Source organism: Marmota marmota, unplaced genomic scaffold, assembly GCF_001458135.2.
Source record: "Marmota marmota marmota unplaced genomic scaffold, marMar, whole genome shotgun sequence".
NCBI lineage: Eukaryota > Metazoa > Chordata > Mammalia > Rodentia > Sciuridae > Marmota > Marmota marmota.
The window spans coordinates 10,440,408-10,463,199 of record NW_026000174.1 but is presented as its reverse complement, the minus strand read 5'-3'; the positions used below and the strand labels follow the sequence as shown (position 1 = coordinate 10,463,199).

The following is a 22,792-nucleotide window of genomic DNA, read 5'->3' as shown; positions in this document are numbered from 1 at the left end:
GGGGCCGCGCCGCAGAGTCGGGCTGCCTGGGTCCATACAGGGTAGTGCAGAGCTGGGTGGGAAGATTGGACTTTGCAGTGGCTGCAGCATCCTTGCGGTCTGGGACCTGGCGGAGGGCGACCCCACCCTGGGGGGAGTAGAGGACCCGCCCTTACCTGGCTTTGCCCAGCCTCGTCCTGCCCGGCCTGAGCACCCCGCCCAGGAGCCGGTTCTGAGGTAGGGCCCGCTGAGGTCCGGGAGGTAAGGGGGCTGAATGTGTATGTGCTGGGGGTTTGGGGGGGGGGTGTCTGCACTCTGACGTTTCAAAAATCCCGGACTTGCCCTAGGGCTCTGCGAGCCCGGGGCTGGGAGGCGGGAGGTCTGAGTGCATCCTGGGCCTCGCTGTGTGACCTTGGGCCAGTAGCTACCCCTCTCTGGGCCTCAGCCTCCTCCTCCATCAATTGTATATTGAGATGGTCTAGCTCCTCAGGGCTGAGAGTAACTGCGCGCAGTTCCATAAGCTCTCCATCCTTTCGTGGGGGCCCCAGCCTGGACTAGATAGGGGTGCATTGATATAATTGGAGGGAGGGGGCTGAGTTGGGGCACAAACTGGGGGGGAGGGACAGAGGCCACCACTACTTGGAATAGACTTCTGCTGTTCTCAGCATACTGGACCTGGGGTACTTCATCTATAAAGGCCCCTGCGTTTTGGCGACCTGATGTGTCAGCTTGGTGCCTTCCCTTCCAGAAAGCCTGGAATGGGGGTGGGGGTGCGGTGAAAGAGGTTTGTGAGGGGTGGCCTCCTCAGGAGTGGTGGAGTGTGTTCCCCAGGAGGGAACAGCTGCTCCAACCAACCTTCTTCTCTCTCATTTCCCTTCAATAAAAGAGCACTTGCTTTTCACCAGTAAAAGCTTTTTTTTTTTTTTTTCCTCCTTTCTTTCCAGGAGGCAGTTTGTTGGCCCAGACAAGGGCTCCCTGCGTAGGGTGAAGGGCTCCTTCCCAGGACTGCCTGGACTAGAAGAAGTTCAGTTAAAAATACCTAGAGAGACAGCTGCCCTGAGACCTGGAGGGGCCAGAGAGGGAGGGCACTTCCTGTTGGGAGGGACAGCTTGGTTTCCCCCCCTCACCCCCCACACACCCAGGAGAGTCAGGAGAGGGCGGCTCCTTGTGAGGGTCCCAGAGGAGAGGAAAGGGGCTCTTCCACTGTAGGTGCTGAGGTGGGGGAGCAAGACCCCTTCTTCCCTCTCCCCCATGAGAAGATTCTGTGAGCTTTTGACCTGAGGGTTAACCAGGGACAGGTTTTTTGTTTTGTTCTGTTTTTCTTTTTCCCTCTGTTTTGGTTGGATTATTTCTAGAATGGCTAAAGCCTGTCTCAGCCCACTCCAGTGGCCTCTGTAGGGGCTTTCTTGGCTGATATTTAAGATTCTTGGCGTTATGGACATGCAAGTCCCAGCCTGGTCCGGGGAGGGGCAGTGAATGCATGGACCCAGGGTTAGGACTGTCTCTGGAGGTCCTTTTCTGATTGTATTCTTGGGTTTACCTCGTCTTGCTGTCACATATCATCAGCCACTTGGCACACCTTCACATACGCTTCTGTGGTCCTCTCCTGGGCACTGTGCACAGAGACGGGGATTAGACATACTTCCTACCCATGGAGAGGGACATGGAATCCAGCTGTACTGCAGAAGGATAAAAGAAGCTGAGAGGGCCTTGAGGTCTGAGCTCAAAGCCTCAATCATGGAGGGATAAGGAAAGGCCCCCTAGAGGAGGGGCTTGGGAGCTGGACATTGCAGGATGAGCCAGAATTTGTAGGAGAGAAGAGGGAGACAGCCGGCAGAGAGGACATCAAGAAGAGCCCACTGCCCATGTCTCCTGAGCGGCCTCTGAACAGTGTCAAGTTCAGCCCATCCCTGCCCCACGGTGTCACAGACCCATCTGTGACAGCCTGAGTGTCAGGCTCAGGAGTTTGGACCTTATCCTGAAGGGCATGGCAGGATGGAGCTCGTGATACCATGAGGTTAATCTGTGGAGAGTAGTGAAGGCCGAGCTGGGGCCCAGGGTGTGGGGTTGTAGCCAAGCATTGGAGCTGTGGGGACAAACACACCTGTACGTACACATATACCCACTGGGTGTTTGTGGATGATGGAGATGGCACATAGTAGAAGTGCCAAGGGTCATCCGAGAAAGACTGATAAATGGATGTTGGCCTTGGGTAGGGACTGAGTTTCCTGTGTGCTTACTGTGAGCCCTGGGGGGTTCTGGTGTTGCTGGGACTCTCGGGCTGTCGTGCCAGCAGGCTGAGGGTGCAAGCTAAGGGCTTGGGTGGTGGTGAGGCAGGCATGCTTGCTGGGAAAGGTTAAGGGGTGGGCAGGTAGTCATGTCCATTTTGGAATTTGGAGGTTCAGAAAGCTGAGAAAGCACTGACCTCAACAGCTGTGGCCACCAACGCAGGTGGTGTCTGAACTAGAGTCAAAGCCTGGACTCTGTTCTCCTCCAGGACACAAGCCTCTATTGGAGGACAGGTTGAGGGAGGGAATGAGAAGATGGGTTAGGAGATTACTGCACTAGTCCAGGCAAGGAGGAAAGAGGAGCTGACCCTGGGTGGGGCTGGAGCTCAGGGAGAGAGGCGGAAACACTAAGTTGACATGAGGGCGGGCTAATAGAGGGACTTCCTTGTCGAATCAGCTAGATCAGCGGCACCTGTCTCCTTCTCCAAACCATGTCTGTTTCTCCCCTCACTGCCAAATGGCCCAATAATAGACTCACAACTGCCCTGGCCTTCATGTTCTTTAGACCTTGTCCCAGCCCTGTGAGTGGCAGGCCCACAGCAGACCCCATTTTCCAACAGAAGGCTGAGGAGCCAGGCAGGAACTCACCCAAGGTTACCTGGTGATTCCAAATGAGAGAACCTGGTCTCCTGCTTTTAGTGCAGGCTCTTCTGAGGGAGGAGAGCTGCTCTTGCTGCTGCAATTGGCATGGGACAGCTGTCTCTTGGGTCCAAGCCAGTGTGGACAGGCCATGTCTTCATCCAGGGCCTGGCAGGGTAATCCTGCCCCGTGAGGAATGCCGGCGGCCTGCTCTTTCCTCCCCAAGGGAGAAAGTTCAGGGCCTAATGCTGCCCTGGTAAGGTCACATGACGCTCCCTCTCTGAGCCTCAGCCTCCCTGTTCCTGCTGGGGTAGCAGACTTCCCTGGCCTTTTGTGGGGTCAGGTGAGGTCAAAGCCTTTAAAACCCTTTTGCACGAATGCATCTGAGATGTTATTGAGTGGGTTTGTTGGTGACCATGGTGACTGCTAACCTGACTGCTGGCGTAGGAGTGGGGGCAGGTAAGCAGAGCTAGTGTGGTGTGGCCGGGCCACAGACTGAGCTGGGCTTTGAGGCTGGCCCTGACATGGAACAGCACTGCGGCCTGGGCTCCCAGCTGCCAGGCACCACCCACCTTCTGTGGTAGGTATTAGAACGATATGGAATCGCTGCGGTTGGGTCACTCGGCTGCTAGCATCTCATTGGTGAGGGCTTCTCCTTAGCTGCCTGAGGGCCAGGGTTTCTTGGCACCTGGTTTGAAAACATGTTAAATCCACTAGCCTACAGGGCAGGTGGAGGCCATCGCAGGGATCTGAGAGTGGGCCACACCAACTGCCGTGTCACAGGCCCTGCCTAAGAAAGAAGGCTGAAGGGAAATCTATTTGTTTTTTTTTTTGTGGTGCTGAGGATTGAACCCAGGGCCTTACACAGGCTGGGCAAGTGCTCCTGCATGGAGCTGTCCCCCCAGCCCAGGAGAGAGTTTCAAAAGATGCTTTAAAGTCCTTTTGGGATCACGCCTTGCACTGGCACTCTTTACAAATGTGTCTGTCCACCACCAGACACATTTAAGTGGCTGGGACTTTGCTTCCTAAAGCAACAGGAAAGTGACATTTTCTGAGAACTTTCTTGTGCCTAGCATCATGCTAAGGATTGTCTTCACAGCCCTGCAAGGTGGAAATAAGCTTGAGGAGCATATGTAACCTTCATGGTAGCCAGAATGCATCCCAGATGAGCCTCACTGGAAGAGGGAAAAGGCTAAGTCTGACACACCATTTGCCCCGCTTCCTAGTTCAGGAGACCTAGGTGGACCCTGGGCAACTGATTTTTTTTCCCCCAAGACAGGTTTTTGTTAAAAAAAAAAAAAAAAAAGCAAGCAACAAAAAGATGCATTCCATTTAATAACAAAATGTAAAAATAGAAGCCAAGTGATATTTGAAAAGCTGGCTAAGCAATAGATTTAAAAAATAAAGGGGCTGGGTAGCTCATTGGTAGAGCACTTGCACAGCATACATGAAGCCCTGGGTTCAAACCCCAGCACTGTCAAGCATACAAAGGCCTACAGTTAGATGCTAAGGGCTCCTGAATTTTTAACACGTGTCCAGGTGATTCTGAAGCAGCCAGGCCAGCATCTGGGAATCACTGAGCTGTGTCATGGCTGCATCCTCTAACCACAGAAAACTCTTAAGAGTTCACTTTCTCAGCACAGGAGACACCAACCACCTAGAAGTAGACTCTTGTCCCTGCTCCAAGGAGTTCACAGCCTGGTGAGAGACACAGACTCTTCTTAAACAAATGGGCTTCTTACACAATAAAATGCAGTAGTGCAACTCTGGTCACAGTCAAACAGAGAAGGGAGCATAGTGTGTCCCTAGGGTCTGGCACATTATTGGGGTCCCAGAATATCTCAGCTTCTGAATCAAGTTTTCTGTCCCGTTATCCAGGATGTATGTGGCTGGTCTTCATACCAGCTGCAGGTATGAAGCTCCAGAAGTTTTTACCAAGCCAGTAAGTTTAGTTAACACCTACTATATGCTGAGCCTTGTATCAGGTCCTATCTAAGGTGGGATTGCACAAAGAAGTTGAGAGTTAGGTATGAAGACAGCACGCTGTACCCATGGAAACGAGCATGAGAACCAGGAATCCAAATGGATGAGCATGGGGCAAGAGCTTCCAGGAAAGGGCAGAAGGAAGGCTCTGTGGCTCAGAGGAGTATGGTTGAGGTAACTCGCTTTCTCCTCTGTATTTGCCCTCCCAAGAAATGCCTACTATGTGCTAGGCATTGCTGTGTGCTGGGGATACTGTGGGGAACAAAACCTGACCTCAGGAACCACATATAATGTTGTTGGGGAGGCTGACTTCAATCAAGTAATACTAAATGCTATAAAGAGAGACAAGATGTTCGGATTTTTTAACAAGAGGGTCTGACTCAGGCAGGGAGGTCAGGCAAATCTTCCTTGATGAAGTGAGTTTTCAGCTGAGGTCTCCAAACAAGGAGAAGGAAGAGCATGCACAAAAGCCCAGTGGCAGAGAGAACATGACACGCCAGGAATGAGCGGTCCAGTGTAAGTTAGGGCTGGAGAGGCAGGCAGGGCTCTAGGTGTGCAGGACTGTGGACCCTGACCCAGAGGGAGGGCTGAGCATAGAGAGGAGATGCTGGGCCTTGGTAGAGAGGATGGGGACCATACTGCCCCAGCACTAAGTGATTGCAGCTGTCATAAAAGAACAGGCTACAGGTGGTCATAGGAATCCAGGGTCAGGATTGGCTCATGCCTAGTGCCTCAAGATGGCCTCCATTAGGACAGTGTTTTAGATAGACTTTTAGAAAAATAGGAGCTTGCCTGGCTCATGTGGTGATGGGACTTGGAACTAGGATGTGCCAGGCAAAAGGCACAGCATAAAGAAGTGGGGACTTGCAAAGGTGTACTAATTTGGGAAGGGCAAGGCATTTGAGTGAGGGCAGAGTACACTGTGTGAGATAGCCAGGGCTGGCCCCCATAGGCAGTGAGTCCTCTCCCCTAGAAGATGTGACTTGACCAGGACTCCACACAGCAGCTTCTAGATCCAGTATTATCTACCTGCCCCAGGAATGGCTGAGGTCTCCAGGGAAGCATGGGGAGAGGAGGTGGGCAGGTGTGCTGCAGTGAGAGCCCCTGACTCCCTGGGGTTTACTGTGTGCCAGGTTTTGAGCTTTACCTTGTCAGGACTCCTTCCAGAGAGGTAGGTATCATTACCCCATCTCACAGATGAGGAAATTGAGGCCCAGAAAGGTTGAGTCGCTCAGCACTGAAGGGACAACAGCAGAAAACGGACCATAGCTCTTGAACCCCACAACTGTTGGGCACGGTATGACCCCACTTCCTGTCCCCTGCAGCTAGACCGTCATGGACAAGATCCTGGAGGCGGTGGTGACCTCGTCATACCCTGCAAGCGTGAAGCAAGGGCTGGTGCGGCGCGTCCTGGAGGCGGCACGGCAGCCACTGGAGCGGGATCAGTGCCTGGCCCTGCTGGCCCTGGGCGCGCGCCTCTATGTGGGAGGCGCCGACGAGCTGCCGCGCCGCGTGGGCTGTCTGCTGCTGCACGTGNTGCCTCGGCCGCTTCCGCTGCCCCGCGGAGGGCGAGGAGGGAGCGGTGGAGTTCCTGGAGCAGGCCCAGCAGGTGAGCGGGCTCCTGGCACAGCTGTGGCGCGCGCAGCCTGCCGCCATCCTGCCCTGCCTCAAGGAGCTGTTTGCAGTTATCTCCTGCACAGGTGCGTGTGCGGCGGGGCCAGAGCACGGGCCCGCCGAGGTCCTGGATGGGTCCTGGGGCAGGAGGCTGTCTTCTGTGTGGATTGTCTGCATATTAGGCGGCACAGTAGCGCGGCAAGTGTGTGCGAGGGGTGATGCACAGGTGGGGGATTGCGCTGTTACTTCACTTAGTTAGCAGTCCTGTCCTGAGCACCACTGTGGATCCTCTGCCATGGCGGGTGCTGGAAATGCAGGCAATAGTGGGCTGCCTGGTACACAGGATGACGAGCAATGGAGCAAGAGGGAAGAATGGGCTAGGGGAAGCCACAGAGTGGTGGGTCATCGAGGCTTTTGGGTCAGGTGGGCTGCCTGGAAGTTAGGCTCTTGAACCTGGTCTTGAGAGATTGGTAGCACCTGGCAGCAAGGATGATGAGGTGAGGGTCTGGAGACCTTAAGAAGCTTGCAGGTGTACTGTAGAATCTTGTCCCTCCATTGGCAGTTGTGGAACTGAATTCTAGGGCAAATGACTGAAAGAAGACCTTTGCCTTCCCTGATCTTAGGGCTAGACAGGGAAAGGAACTGGACTACACCAGGCAGGAAACAGAACCGAAGCTCTGTGTATAGCCAACACCTGGGCAATGAATCTGGATAACTCAACTGTAGGCCCATGTCTATATGCCTTTCCTCCCAAGTGCACCCTCCCCTCCTACCTTTTCTGGCTAGTTCTAGTGTTATGCCTTCTAAAGGACTTTCCCCTGCACCACAGTTGGGGGTTGGTGCTTTGTCTTGGGGACACAGCTGGACCAGGCTGGGACCTGGCAAGGTGGTGAATGGATGAGTGAGCAGCAATCCGAGGCTGTGATGCTGTAGGGGGAGAGGAGGTGGCCCTGATGTGCTCTTTGCAGAGGCCTAGCTTGTAGTTCTGTGGCAGCATGAGGGCAGGGAGTGGTGGGGAAGGGAAGAGGATTGCCTGCCTGGCTAAGCTCAGGCTGTTTTCCTGTTCCAGAGGAGGAGCCGCCATCTAGCGCCCTGGCCAGTGTGGTCCAGCACCTCCCCTTGGAGCTCATGGATGGTGTGGTCCGGAACCTCAGCAATGATGACAGTGTGACGGACTCCCAGATGCTGACTGCTATCAGCAGGTGGGAAGCTGAGGGCTGGGCAGTGGGGAGGGCTGGGCAGTGGGCAGGGCTAGGGCCCCTCCCTTTCTTCCTCCCAGAAGCCCCTTCCGCTGGGTGTGGATGCTGTGCTAGGTTGGGGGTTGGAGGCCAGGCCCTCAAATTTGTTTAGTTACTCAACCGTTCTCCAGCCCTCTCTGTGCTTGGCCTTGGGCTGGATGTGAGGGACACAAAATCCTGCTATAATGATGCTGTCAGGCTAGGTACCAGCTGTGTGACTCTGGAAGTGCCAAGGAACTGTTTCCTCCTCTGTAAAAGTGGAGGTGGTGGTGGTATGAGAAGTTGCCAGACTTCCAGGCTTCCATGGGGCTGTATAAGCAGGTGAAAATGGCTGGTCATGGTGGTGCACTTCTGTAATCCCAGCTACTGGGGAGGCTGGGGCGGGAGGATCGCAAGTTCAAGGCCAGACTCAGCAACTTAGTGAGACTGTCCCAAAATAAAAAATAGGTTGGAGATGTAGCTCAGTGGTAGAGTACTTAGTACTGTAGCCCCCCCAAACAACAACAGAGTACTTCATGACATGCTTTCTAAGTTTGGCAAATACCAACAACAGTCTGGTCCTTTCCAGCTCATTGAGCTCTTGTACATCCCTCCTCCCTCATTTGAACGTTGTCATACCTGTGATCTATCCTAACGGGCCTGTCTGGGAATCCCAGAGTGTACCGCTGACTACTCAGACCCCAGGCACGCGGCTTGCCTCTTTCTGCCATTCTTCTCATGCCCATGTGCAGGCCCACCATCTCTGCAGGGCCTTCCTGGATTCCTTGTCACTAGCAGGTAGGAGCGTGGGCACTACTAGAGCCAAATTGCCCCAGATGCAATCCTGCCTCAACCACTTCTTGCTGGTGACTTTGCATAAGTAATCCAACCTATTTCAATTTCCTCAGCTATAAAGTGGTATATAATTGAGCCTATCATAGGGTTTTTAGGATAAATTGGATGAAATGACAGACATGTAAAATGCCTAGAATAGTGTTATGGAAACTATTTTTATAATTAGCGTTACTGGGCTGGGGTTGTGGTTCACTTGCCTAGGATGTGTGAAGCACTGGGTTCAATTCTCAGCATATAAATAAATAAATGTCCATTGACAACTAAAATTATTAACATTATTTTCTTTGTTTTTTAAAAAATCATTAACATTACTTTCTTTGTTTTTTAAAAATATTATTCTAATTTGTTATACATGATAGCAGAATGCATTTCGATTCATAGTACACATATAGAGCACAATTTTTCATGTCTGGTTGTACACAAAGTAGGGTCTTTATACACTTTCTTTGTTCTTTATGGCACAGTCTGAGTATAAAATAACAAGCCCGCTGGGCACAGTGGCACATGCCTGTAATTCCAGCGGCTTGGGAAGCTGCAGCAGGAGGATCACAAGTTCAAAGCCAGCCTCAACAAAAGTGAGGTGCTAAGTAACTCAGTGAGACCCTTTCTCTATATAAAATACAAGATAGGGCTGGGGATGTGGCTCAGTGGTCTAGTGCCCCCAAGTTAATCCCCGGTACCCCCTGCCAAAAAATTAAATAAATAAAATAAATAAATAAATAAAATAACAAGCCTAGTAGTGTTTTCCTGAGTGCCTTCTGCTTCAGCATTGAGCCTAATCCAAGGAGTGGCATTGTGAGGATCAGATGAGATAATCCATATAAAGCAGAGCACGCCCTGTGCAGGCCGATGCTACTTGGTGTTGGCTTTTGTTACCTGCCTCACAGAATTGTCATATTGGTTGAAAGAGAGATCCTCCTCATTTTGTAGAAGAAACTGGGGCCCAGAGAAGGGAAGTGTCTTGCTCTGGGTCACGTGGTGAGGGCCTGCTGGAGCCAGATCTTTAATCCCAGAGGGGCTGGAGGTCCCATTCCCCCACTGCAGCCCAGCCTGGAGGGGTGAGGTTTGGGGCACTGAGAGGCTCCTTTCCTGGTGGGGTGAGCCTCAGTCTGTGAGGTGTCTGTGCAGGGCTCATTTGCATTTTCTGGGAGTTGTCTCTTCATCTCACAGACCCCGCAGCTGCCCCGTGCAGGTGTGGGTCCCTGGGAACTGAAGACATGGCTAGTCTCTGGGCTGCCCTCACCCCTGCACTTGGGCCTCACTTGTCCCTATGTCACCGTGACTCCCCCTTGCTAGGATGATCGACTGGGTGTCCTGGCCCTTGGGGAAGAACATTGACAAGTGGATCATTGCACTGCTGAAGGGCCTGGCCGCTGTGAAGAAGTTCAGCATCTTGATTGAGGTTTCACTTGCCAAAATCGAGAAGGTTGGTGGTCCCTGTCCCGGCCCAGGCTTGCAGTCTTTCCTTCTGGTCTCTTGCTGGGGCCATGCAGATCTGGGAAACGGAGTACTGAGGCTCCCACCCAAGCCCACTGTGTGACTTGGGCCAGTTCACTGCCCCTCTCTGGGCCTCCCGTTCCCCCCATTGCTTGGTTCCTCTGATCGCCCACTGGAGTGAGGGTGTCTTTATCCATCCACCAGATTTCTAACTTTCTTGCTGCCTGTTTTGCTGTTTGTCAGTTCATCTGGGTCTGTGAGCACCTCCGTGTTCTTGCTCCTGTCTGGACTGCCACTTCAGCTCTGCCGTGTCTCAGTCCCCTCTCGGCCTGTGTTGCCCTTGGCCTTGGGTGGCCCAGGCCGGAGGACTCCTGATCAGGCCCTTTCTCCTAGGTCTTCTCCAAGCTGCTGTACCCCATTGTCCGGGGAGCCGCCTTGTCTGTCCTCAGGTACATGCTCCTGACTTTCCAGCATTCCCACGAGGCCTTCCACCTGGTAAGTGTCCCTGTCTGCTGCCCCAGGGTGGGTGGCCCTGTGTTCCCCTCCAGCCTGGAGATGGATGTTTTTCTCTGTTGGGGAGGAGGGGTGGAGCCTGATGCCCCAGACCTTGAGGCCCTGGATGTTAGCACAGGGGGTGCTGGAAACCCACTGTATAGACAGGATGCTGAGGCCACAGCATTTGTGTGCTTTTTCCCTGGGCACACGGTAGAGTGACAGAGCCTCGACTGATGACCACTAGTATTCCTTGGGCCTGGGTCTGCCGGGCACAGAGCTGAAGATGGTATCACGTTCATTCATCCAATTCCTAGACAGAGTTTCTGCCAGTTTTTTTTCAGATGAAGAAAGGGAAGTTCAGGGAAGTTAAGTCATTTGTCCTGGCCACACAGCTGGTGACAGAACAGGGAAGCCAAGTTGGTCTGATTCCCAACCCACTGTCCTTCCTATACCCCTTGTCCCCCAGCACCCAGGTGGCCTGGCCTCTAGCTTGGGTCCTTCCTGTTGTCCTCATGGTCCTCCCTTGGCAGGGCTGCTGCCTCACTCTGCCTGTTTTCCCTGGGACTTGCATGTGGGGCCCCAGATTCTGGTGGCCCTGGTCAGGGCAGTGACACTTCACACTGCCCAGTTTGCTGCAGTGGGCTAAGCCAGAATTTGGGGGACTCAGGGTTGAGCCCTGGTCTGCCATTTACCTGATGTGGTGACCTTGGGCTGGACACTTAAGCTCAGAGCCTAGAATGGGGAGGGGATTGGATAAGGTGATATTTGATTGGAGCCTGTCACCTGTTGGGGGCTTGACAAGAACATTTCCTTCCATCCTTCTTGGCTTCCTCCTTCCTGTGGCCCAACTTTGTCATGATATTATTTCAAACCCAAGGAGCTTGAAGATTGAAACCCCGTGGGTCAGGGGATAGAATGGGCTTCGGACTTAGACCTGGCTTAGACACCAACCTCCGTAACCCACAGTGAAATGCTGGCAAATTCTGTGACCTCCCTGGGGCTGGGGGTGTAGCTCAGTGGTAGAGCACTTGTCTGGTATGTATAAGGCCCTGGGCTCAGTGCATAGCACTGCAAAGAAGTTTTTGTTACGTAGCCTGGAGTTTCGGTGTCTGCATCTGTAGGATGCGGTGATCGTGGATACATAAAGTCATTGTGAAGATGAAGCTTGGCATGCAAATGTTTGCCGGAGGAATGAGGGTGTTTGTCCCTAGAAGCTGTGCACATGCTGTCAGGGCCCACCCAGCTGGCTGTGTGGTGGCTCCAGCATCACTTCCAGGTAGANCCTCCCCTTGCCACCCCCCCCCCCCGCCTGCTCTAGCTCTTGGGTCTTCCATGGGTTGGTGGCAGCTTCCTGTCATTTGATTCTTGGCTGTCTCCTGTCACCTCCCCAGGTCAGTATGTGCTTCGGGCACCCTGAGCTACCCACTGTTCCTCAGATGGGTCGTGCTGTCATGGCCACCCTGAGCCCTTGTTCTCCTGTGAACCTTTCCCCATCTGCTCGACTGCTTTGTCCTTCGTGCCTCTGCACAAGTGTCGCTGCCTCCTGAAGCCTTCCCTGTAACTATACCACCCTGCTACCAGGCTGGGCCAGGGCCTCTCTGGGCTCTTATGGCCCTGGTGCATGCTGTCACACATTGTCACTGTGTGTCTGTCCCCCACCAGTGTGAGCACTCCAGAGCAGGGTGGCCTTCTCTGTGCCAAACCAAGAGAGGACATGAGAATGAAGCAAATGGCCTCCTTTATTGAGGCCTCCCAGCCCAGAGCAGGTGACACACCTGTGTGTAAGGAAGGCTGATCTAAGAGCTTGCCATGTTCACGGGGGTGGTGCCAAGGAGGCAGAGATCCTCTCTATTTGAGAAGGAGGCTATGTGAAGAAAGGTTTCTCGGCTGTTGTGGTAGGTCTCTAGGGTCTGAGTGTCGCCAGCACTTGTAGGTAGTGCTGCACTGACGGTGTTTTCCCACATGATTTTGTCTGATATTCACAAGAAACCTGTGAAGCAGATGATACCTCATAGATGAGGAAAATGAGGTTTGGAGAGCTTTGGGGATCCGTTGAGTCTCCGAGACAGCCAGAGCCCGGGATTGCTGAGGCCTTTCCCATGTCTGACACAGAGGCAGGCTCAGGTGTTGGGGAGGATGTCTGGGTTGGTGGCCCTTGTAGAACCTCTGCCCTTCGTACTGTAGCACTGACTCCAGATCCCCCTGGAAAGTGTCCCCCACAGAACATCTAGAAACACTTGTCAAGATATAATATCTTTTTTAATTAAATAGGTAAGCTTGCAAGAAAGTAAGGGCGGGAGGATCTCTAGGAGCCAAAGAGTACTAGAAAACCGAATTCTGTCGTGGAGAGGGTGATGTTCTTTTGCCTTGGGGGGGGGCAGGACAGTAGAGGGTACGAGGTGAGATGGCCAACCTCAGCCATGAAGGGACTAGAGACGAGGCTTAGGGCCTGTTTTCAGTAGGGAGTTGGCCCTGTGCAGCCCACTGAAAGCCACTAGAGGCTTTACTGTTAATAATAATAAAAAAATCTGGAGAAATATACAAATGGTCCAAAATAAACATCAAGGAAACTTCTGGCTTGGTCTGGACTCTGGACTGGGGAAAAAAACAGTTTTTACAACCAGCTGCCTGCTTTCATGTGGGTTTAGGGGTTCTAATCCAGGTCATTTTGGGGTTTGTAGGGCCCAATCTCAGATATTAACATTAAAAGTATTCATAAATTCATACCCATGGGTTGCTTAGGAGACACAAATAAAAGTCCTGAAGTTCTATTGAAGATGAATCTATTTGGATTTTTTAATCCAAAATCACAAAATGGGGGCAGCCCACCAGTTCTGGGGGTAAATTACAATAAACCAAACCTTCTATCAATTTCTTGAATCTTCTGTTTTTGGGACTCCACACGGGAGAGTGTTCTCATAGAGTGATCACGCAGTGGGTGGGGGGCTGCCTCCGCAGGGCGCAGGCTCCCTGCAGTGGGGTGGATACGGTGAGGAGATGGGACTCCTGTTTGTTGGGGATGTGCTGAGTTTATGGGACTGTCAGCACCTGTTTTCTGCCAGACTGAGATTCCGGTGAGCAGGGGCCATGCTGTTTTGATCTTTGTCTTCTGTGCCCAGGGACTGGGAGTGAATGAGTAGAGTATCACTACAGTATGACTGTAGTGTCACACGTCTGGAATCCCAGTAACTTGGGAGGCTGAGGCAAGAGGATCTCAAGTTCAAGCCCAGCCTGGGCAACTTAGTGAGATCCTGGCTCAAAATAAATATTAAAAAAAAAAAAGGTGCAGCTCAGTGGTAGAGCGCCTCTGGGTTCAGTCCCCAGTACTGCAAAATGCCATGGAAAAGCCATGTGATCCAGTGTGAGGAGCGCTGTGGCTGTAAAGTAAGGGTGGACACAGGGAAGAGAGCTGGAGCTGCCTGGGGCATGAAGGAGACCTGAGATGAGCGAGTCCCAAGTTTTGCAGGCTGCGGCTGATGGTCAAGGTGAATCTGCAGATCCCTGCTTTAGTATGTGCAGGGAGTTAGGCTTCTAAAACGGGCAGATGGTGCAGGGATGCCCGGGAGATGCTTTCTGGAAAGCCTCATGGGAAGGGGGTGTTGGAGTTAGACCTGGGCCAGTGGAGACTGGCAGAAGGACACTCCAGGTGAGTCAGAGGGAAAGGCCCAGAGCAGGGGAACTTCTAAGTCCTTTATGACAGTAATTGTGTGTGTGTGTGTGTGTGTGCGCGCGTGCGTGCGCCCGCACATGGGGCTGGGTGGGGATCACAAAGGTTGGCAGAGTCAGACCTGGAGAACAGGCTGAGGCACTGCTTAATCCAGTAGGTCTAGGCTTTTCAAACCTTCCACCAAGGCACTGCCCTCAGAGGAGGGGACTTACCTACCCAGAGCAGTCTGACATGATCTCTTCCTCTGCGTCTTAAAGGCCTAAGTATATACTTCGTAATTATAAACACTTATTTCAATGTAAACGTACTTTTTGTCCTTAAATATTAGCTGTGCCACATTTGTCCTGTGGCTTTGAGTACCCCTTGGTCCAAGCCCATGTGAAAGGCGAGACAGCAGACGATACTTTAATAAAATTCTTTCTTGTGTGTTGTGCATGTATATTGTTTGTGCACATTTCCCTTTGTAAATAAGTTCTGGAAAGATCTCTCACGTAGATGTGTTAAGTTATAGCAATTTCTCTCGGAGATGTGTTCCTTGTCAGGGAGTTGATGTATCTAATTCAGTATCACTTGGGATTTGAGAGTTATTTGGAAATTTTAATTTCCTAAGAGTGGAAAAATGGGCATGTTTGTATGGCTGTGTTTGCAGTCCTCCGTGCACGTCTGCATGTGGGATTCTGTCTGCCTTTCGTCCCTATTCTTGTGTGGTGGGGGATTAGGTCAGGCTTAATAGGGAGGAAGCGGAAGATGCTGAGATTGTATCTACTGCTCTCCCCACTGGCTGCATTTTTTTTTAAATCATCTGTGAGAGGTGACTCACTAATCCTCTAAATTATCTGATAAATGATCCAAGGAAATGAGTGAGCAAAAGTGTTGAACCACAGCCGAGCAAGGCATTAGCCAGAGGACGTGCACTGTGGGGAGGGTTTGGGTGCTAAGGGTTTGAAGCCCTTTGGCATCTTGGACAAATCTAGGGCCTTGTGCTTAGGAGCCAGAATATGCGACAGCTGGAGCAACCCCTAAGAATACTGCTGAAGTCTGTAGAGTCCCCCATGTGCTTGGGTGGGTTTCTTTATGTCGTCGTTGGAACCTTTGCCTGGTGGTCTTCAGGTGTAGCTGTTTGACGTAACAAAGATCAGTGAGGGGGACAGTGCCTGAGCCCACGGCTGAGCGCCCGGACTTCAGAGCCCAGGACCCTCCCACCATCCTGACTGGGCTCAGGTGCTGTGGTGACTAATGCTTTTCAAGGTGACTTAGCGAATCCAAAAGTGGAAGGTGAAGTGGGAATGTCACCGTGAGTGAGCACCACGGAGCACAGGATGCCACACTGATGTTAGGTGAGCAAACCGAGGCCCAGGAGGTCAACTGGCCGAGGCAGAGAGGCATACTGACCATGGCCAGGCGGCTAGTTAGGATGAGCGCTAGGGCTAGGCGTGAGGTCTCGACGCCCCTGGATCTGACCTGTGGGTACGTGTTGTCATTGCTCAGTCTGGCACAGCCTGGGCTCTGCCAGGAACATGCTCACTCTTCATTCCTTCTGTGACCCTGAACAGTTCTTTTCTGTCTGAACCATAGTTTTTTCGTCTTTTAAATGGGGATGTGCTACCTGGAGGCAGTTGTCACTGAAAGATTCTGTAGAAGTCCACGTGTCAAAATGAAAGCCTGACACAAGTGTGAGCAAGGACTGTCCATACTGTCTCTGGAACGCCTCTGAGTGGTGGGCTTGGGAGGTGCCGGTGCAGGCTGCAGCCCGGGAAGGCTTCCCAGGGGAGGAGGCTTTCTGAGCTGACCGGGTGCCCACTGTCCAGCCTGCTTATTCCCTCCTCAGGACCTCCACGTTCCCAATGAGGACCGCATCAAGCAGCTGCTGGGGCAGGATGCCTGGACCTCGCAGAAGAGTGAGCTGGCTGGCTTCTACCCCCGGCTCATGGCCAAGTCAGACACGGGCAAGATTGGTTTAATCAACCTGGGAAACACGTGCTACGTGAACAGCATCCTCCAGGCCTTGTTCATGGCGTCTGAGTAGGTGCTGCTTTTGAATTCCTTGTGTGCCCTTCTCCCCTTTGGGCTCTCTGGTGAAAGGTGGGGGGTGAGCCTTGCTTTGCATTGTTGGTGTGACTCTCTGAGGTCTGTGGCCAGGGGGCCCCAGGCTGTTGTGGTGGCAGTAGGTGTTGAGCGTGGACAGGAACCACAGGAGGGCTGCAGCGGGAGGGGCTGCTCTGGGCTGGCTGGTACCACTGGCTCTTCTCCTAGAGTTCTGGGGGTGCAGTGTGTCTTTAGATCAGGACTCCCTCTCACTCTCCTGATTTTAATGAAACAAGCATAGTCTTAGTTGTCCGTGACCATTTTATGGGTTTCATGGATTGCTTAAAAATTACTCCAAGTTTCAGCTTGGATTCAGCGAGAGGAAGCTTGGGTTCTGATATTACAGTGACCTCAGGTCGATTTTTTTCTCTGAGCTTCAGGTTCAGTGGAAGGAAGCTGGAGCTGGTCTCTAAGGCTTCCTTAGGCACTGCTGCTTATTCTTCTCAAACTGCCTGGTGAGGGACTAGTTTTGTTGTTCTGATACCAAGACCACTGCTGTGTCCTGACCTCAGACACTCTAGGCCGAGTTGTTCACCATCTCCTCCCTGGCCTCTGGCCTCACCTGGTATGTGCAGACCATTATTTCTGTAAAATAATGATTTGCCAGATACATGATCATGTGCTTCTATGATCATTGTCGTGTTAAAATGCTGCACAAGCTGGGTGTGGTGACACATGCTTCTAATACCAGCTGCTCAAGAGGCTGAGGCAGGAGAATCACAAGTTTGAGGCCAGCTTTGACCCTAGGGAGACCCTGCCTCAAAATTTTAAAAGGGCTGGGGACATAGCTCAGTGGAGGAACATGTGCCTAGCATGTGTGAGATCCTGGGTTTCAGCCCCGGTCCTGCAATGCTTTGAGTCATGCTGCTCTGTGCAGTGGCTGGGTGGGACAATGTGACTGATCTGCCCAAAGATGCTTGTGAGAACCAAAGCCAAGCTGCACCTTGGAAGTTGGCTTGTTCCAGGGACAGAGGCTATCGGGAAGTCTCATAGAATCAGACCCCTGTCACTGAGAGCCAGTCTGCCCCTGTGGTGTTCTCTTCTTTCAGTACATCCCTCACACTGACCCTCCCTCCTCCTTCATTTGAAGGCAGGAGAGTAACTCGGGAAGGCAGGGCCTGGAGGAGTGGGTGGCAGGGCTGAAGTGTGGACGAGTCCTGTTCTGGACGGGTGTGGATGGCATTTCCTGGGGAAAGTAACCAGCAGAGTGTCCGAGTGGCTGGGAGGATGGTGGCATGGACACTGGGGCACACTGGAGTCCCAACCTTGGAACACTGGAATGTTTGACTCCTGGAGTCGTGGGGTGTCAGAGCCGGAGGGGACTGCAGGGATGGGTGGCCTTGTTGTATCCTTTGTTGTCATACCAAGACCACTGCTGTGTCCTGACCTCAGACACTCTAGGCCGAGTTGTTCACCATCTCTTCCCCGGCCTCTGGCCTCACTGGAGCCTCCATCCGGAGGCTCTGGGTTGCCCGCTGTGTGGTGAGTGGAGGCTCCAGGGCCCTCGGCTCACCTGGGTGCTCCTGCTTTGTTTTGAAGCTTTCGACACTGTGTGCTCCGCCTGACTGAGAACAACTCGCAGCCCTTGATGACCAAGCTGCAGTGGCTCTTTGCCTTCTTGGAGCACAGCCAGGTGTGCGCAGGGCCCTGGGGGACGGGGCGGGGGAGGTGCCATCAGGCCCTGCAGTGCTGCCCTCCTGGCTTTGGGACCTGCCTGCATCTGGCTGCATCTGGCTGTGAGCTCCCGCTGTGAGTACCTGAGCCCCTTCCAGTCTGGCCCAGGTTCATGGTCAAAGTCGCTGGGAAGGAGGTGTCTGCCTGGCAGGAGTGGCTCCTGGAGCCATGCAGCTGCTTGCATTAAGGTGTGCTTCCTTCATCTACTGCCATTTGTGAGCACCTGTATTGCCAGGTACCCTGAGGGCTGTTGAAAGTACTAAGTTAAACAGAGCAAATATTGTCTGCCCTCATGGAACCTAAATCCCATGGCCGGGGATTCTGCATGGCTCTGTGGGCTCAGGGATGAGGAAGCCTCATCGGAGCTGTGGGCAGAGGGACCTGCAGGGGACAGTTGAAGGGAAGGGAAGGACAGGGAAGGGAAGTGTGGCATGTGTGGGGAGGGAGAGGGGTTAATGATGGAGAAGATGGTGTTGGGAAGGTGTCACAGACAAGGCCACACTGCACTGGGATCTCATTTTGACAAGGGCGAGGGGTGCTCTAGGCAGCACGGGAGGTGGGCATAGGACAAAGCAGGTGTGAGAGGGAAGAGCAGATCCCCAGAGGAGGGGGGAATCTCCAAGATCCTGTCCCCTGCTTGAGTCGCATGGATCTGTGGGCTGGGACAGGTGAGGGACAGCTAGGAAACAAAAGGACTTGAGAGGAGGCCGGGATGTTTGAAACAGAGTCCAGGGAGCCCTCAGGCCTAATGTGCAGAAATGGTGGGCATGTGACTGGTGGCTTCTGGCTTCACTTTCCCCTTCCTTGTCCTAGAGGCCGGCTATTTCCCCTGAGAATTTCCTCTCTGCGTCCTGGACACCCTGGTTCAGCCCTGGCACCCAGCAGGACTGTTCTGAGTACCTAAAGTACCTGCTGGATCGGTAAGGGAGGCCAGGGCCCTGGTTCCGGTTGGGTCCAGAGAGGGTTGTGGGGGAGACTCCTCCCCTACCAGCTGGGTGGCATCTTCCTGGAAAGGGAGCCGGCTTCCACTTGTGGCAGGCAGGGAAGGTGTGCACCAAGGGCGGGCGAGGCCTCAGTGTTGGAAGTCTGGAGAAGCCGCACTGCACGGTGGTCTCCGAGGGTTGGGGTGTGTGTGCATGTTGTGCTGTGCTGGCCTGAGTGTGTGACACCTAGGTTGGGCACGTCTTTCCGTGGTGTCTGTGTGCCTGCATGCAGGTGAGTCTGTGTTGTGTGCTGGCTCTGTGCCCGTGCACAGGTATGTTAGTGTGCCATTTTGTAAGCATGTGTCCCCCGGACAGACTCCTGCATTTGTCTATCAATCCTGTGGTCGTGGGCAGGGTGGCTGGGCGGGAAGACGGGTGCACTGTAGGTGTGCAGACATAGACCCCGTGCTGTCGCCTGCCCCAGGCTGCACGAAGAAGAGAAAACCGGGACGCGGATCTGCCAGAAGCTCAAGCAGTCCAGCTTGCCCTCCCCGCCCGAGGAGCCCCCTAGTCCCAGCTCAACCTCTGTGGAGAAAATGTTTGGAGGCAAGATTGTGACCCGGATATGCTGCCTCCACTGCCTCAACGTCTCCTCCCGGGAGGAGGCCTTCACGGACCTCTCTCTTGCCTTCCCTCCTCCCGAGCGCTGTCGCCGGCGCCGCCTGGGCTCGGTGATGCTCCCTGCAGAAGATGTCGGGGCCCCGGTTCCCAGCAGGGCGTGTCCCCGGAGGCAAAGGAAACACTGCATCACCGGGGACGCACCTCCCGCCGTGCTGGACATCGGAGGCCTGGGCTCCCCGGGAGCTGGTGGGCAGAGTGGCCGGGAGGAGAAGGCGGAGAGGGAGGAGGAAGGGAAGGAGGGGAAAGAGGAAGAAGGAGGAAAGGAAGAGGAGGGGGGGACGCTGGAGAAGGAGGAAGGGGAGAAAGAGAAGGAAGAGGAGGAGAAGGGACGAGAAGAGGAGGAGGAGAAGGAGAAGGAGGCCGATCCCGAGGAGAAGGAGGAGGACAGCTTGGGACCGGGGACCCACAGGGATCCCGCCCCCACCCAGGAGCCCACGTGCGGCCCCGAGGGCTCCCGCTCTGTCCTGGACCTCGTCAACTATTTCCTGTCCCCTGAGAGGCTGACCGCAGAGAACCGCTACTACTGTGAGTCGTGCGCCTCCCTGCAGGACGCCGAGAAGGTGGTGGAGCTGAGCCAGGGCCCGCGCTACCTCGTGCTCACGCTGCTGCGCTTCTCCTTCGACCTGCGCACCATGCGGCGCCGCAAGATCCTGGACGACGTCACCATTCCCCTCCTGCTCCGCCTGCCGCTGGCTGGTGGCCAGGGCCAGGCCTATGACCTGTGCAGTGTTGTGGTGCACTCTGGGGTGTCCTCGGAGAGTGGCCACTACTACTGCTACGCCCGGGAGGGCGCTGCCCGCCCGGCCCCATCTCTGGGAACTGCTGACAGGCCGGAGCCTGAGAACCAATGGTACCTGTTCAATGACACGCGGGTGTCCTTCTCCTCCTTTGAGTCTGTCAGCAATGTCACCTCCTTCTTCCCCAAGGACACAGCCTATGTGCTCTTTTACCGCCAGCGGCCTGGGGAGGTGCCTGAGGCTGAACCGGGCTCTCCCAGAGCCCGAGCAGAGCCCACCCTCCACAAGGACTTGATGGAAGCTATTTCCAAAGACAACATCCTCTACCTGCAGGTGAGTGGACCCGGGGTCTCTGCTGTGACCTGGGTGGTGGGGTCCAGTCTCAGCACAGCCCCCAGCTTGGATCAGTCCTTGGTTATCTCTTTGAGTTGCTTCCTTTTCTCTATTTTTTGTGGCTCTGGGGATCGAGCCCAGGGCCTCACATACTGTGAAAGAGTCCCGCCACTGCGCTACACCCAGCTGCTTCCTTCTTAAAACCCATTCACCGTCCATCACTCAGGACCAGGAACGTCAGTGGCCCTGACAGATCCCTTCCTTCAGAGAAGCAGATGTTAAATAATTGATTTTGCAGTGTTAGGGTGCTGAAAAAGCTGCCTGGTAGTAGAGTCAGTGGGCAGGGAATGCCACTGGGAGCTTTTGGAGGGGCCACCTACCTGTGACCCCCATATATAACATTTTCTGATTTTCTTCAGAGTCGAGAGTAGCATCAATATTTAGCAACAGGGACAGCAAGGGCTTTGACCGATGGGACAGGCACTAGCCATGATGGCCAGAGCAGCCACCCCAGGGCCTTCAGATCCTGCACCTAGAATTGGTGTTTTGTGGGAGACTCTGGGGGGAGACAGTGCGGTAGTGAGGGATCTGTGGGGCTGATCTCATTTTGGCAGGAGAAGGAACTTGCTTATGGGCAGACACTGCTCATGCCTTGAGAGATAATCATTTGGACCCCTGTGGTCAGGAAGCCTGTGGACAAGTTCCCAAGTGGTGTGACATGACAGGTCCCTGGACTTTCTGCTTCCACATCAGGCCATTGTCAGCTAGTTAGTCTAGTATAAATGAGTTCCTTCCTTCAAGGGACTGGAATTTTTACTGAGAGGAGGTGGTGGGGAAGGGGAGGATTCTGAAGCCTAGATCTAGGGTAGATCTAGGGTAGAAGGGTCTGCCTCACCCATCGTGCCCCAAGACAGAAGCTGTGCTTCCTCGGTGGCTTGGCCCTGGAGACCCAGAAGGGACACTCCGGTGTGCTGAGCTAGGTGGCACTGGGAGGGGAGTAAAGGAGGATCTGGCAGTAGGGGTCTGATTTTTAAGTGACTCCCTCACCCTCACCCGTGTTCTCAGGAGCAGGAGAAGGAGGCCCGTAGCAGGGCGGCCTACATCTCGGCCCTCCCTGCCTCTCCGCACTGGGGCAGGGGCTTTGATGAAGACAAGGATGAGGATGAAGGCTCTCCAGGAGGCTGCAACCCTGCAGGTGGCAATGGAGGTGACTTCCACAGACTGGTCTTCTGAAGTGAAACTTTCCCCAGCCTGCTCCTTCGTGCAGGGGCACCACAGCCAACCTCAGGGGGCCTCGAGCCCCTCCTTCTGGGAGCCAGGTGGGGTCTGAGGGTGGTGGAAGCCCAGGGCTGAAGTGGGCCCATCCAAGGGCAGGAAGGATGGAGAGGGAGCTTCTAGGATGTTGGCCCTGAGCTGAAGGGTACGAGAAACCCAAATATGGAGGGGATCCCTGACCCCCTTAAACTGGGCCCTCAGACCCTGGTACTGGGATCAGTTCCATTAAGATTTTACACCCAAGTGTCCTGGTTCACTTGGAGCAGCTTGGATGGACACACGCTGAGCTTTGCCTACCCCACTTCCCTGCAGGCCCCATCCTAGAGACCCTGAGCTGGCCCTGGAGCCAGGGCCGAGCTTCTGCTCAAGCGTCCTGCCGTCCAGTAGCACTTAGCACTTCTCTTCCAGCTCTTGCTCAATAAGATAAAAAGCACAGTGGGATCCAAGCCCTTGCACCAAGAAAGGGGCTGCTTGTTGCCTCTGGCTGCCTGCCTTGTTTCTCTAAGGGGTTTCAGAGGCGAGGCTTGGGGTGCCTTTGGGGGACACCTGCACTGACTGTACTTTTTTGAGGAGAGTAGATGGCAGAGCAGCATGGCACAGGATCAGATGAAGGATCTCCCTGGCCTCACTCCTTTAGCTGTCCCCCTATACAGCACTAAAGGAGAGGAGAGACCCTCCCTCAGTGTCCCCTAGCCTGCCTCAGTGCCTGTGATGCCACCATTTGTATCTCCCTCCTGGTTAAGGCCGAGAATTCTTATTTTATTGCAAAGATGTTTTCTTGTCAGGAAGCCATCAACAGTTCCGAGGAAGCTGGCTGGCTCGGCTCCTCGGATCAGCGGGCCACGTGAGGGCTGGGCGGGGGGCACTGTGAAGCAGACAGGCCTCACTGTGCCCTGAGACTGCTCTAGCCCCTTCTAAATGGAGACAAATGATTCATGTTCTCAAACAGAATAAAACTAGGTTCTCTGAA

General features: G+C 53.9%; 2 protein-coding genes across 2 annotated transcripts in view; one reads left to right on the top strand and one right to left on the bottom strand.

The window, feature by feature from the left end:
* Kctd21 (potassium channel tetramerization domain containing 21) overlaps window positions 1-3,067 on the bottom strand; it is a 22,338-nt gene extending 19,271 nt beyond the window's left edge. Inside the window, exon 1 of the mRNA XM_048788000.1 lies at window positions 2,856-3,067. The gene's annotated coding sequence lies outside the window, so the exon portion shown is untranslated. The remainder of the gene's footprint in view (window positions 1-2,855) is intronic.
* On the top strand, window positions 7-22,792 carry Usp35 (ubiquitin specific peptidase 35). The gene is given in 11 exon segments (XM_048787874.1): window positions 7-216; window positions 6,155-6,371; window positions 6,373-6,529; window positions 7,513-7,645; window positions 9,812-9,941; window positions 10,346-10,662; window positions 15,903-16,136; window positions 17,739-17,832; window positions 18,687-18,793; window positions 19,281-20,547; window positions 21,613-22,792. Coding segments are annotated over 10 exon segments (2,814 nt in total). The 5' UTR covers window positions 7-216; window positions 6,155-6,164; the 3' UTR covers window positions 21,781-22,792.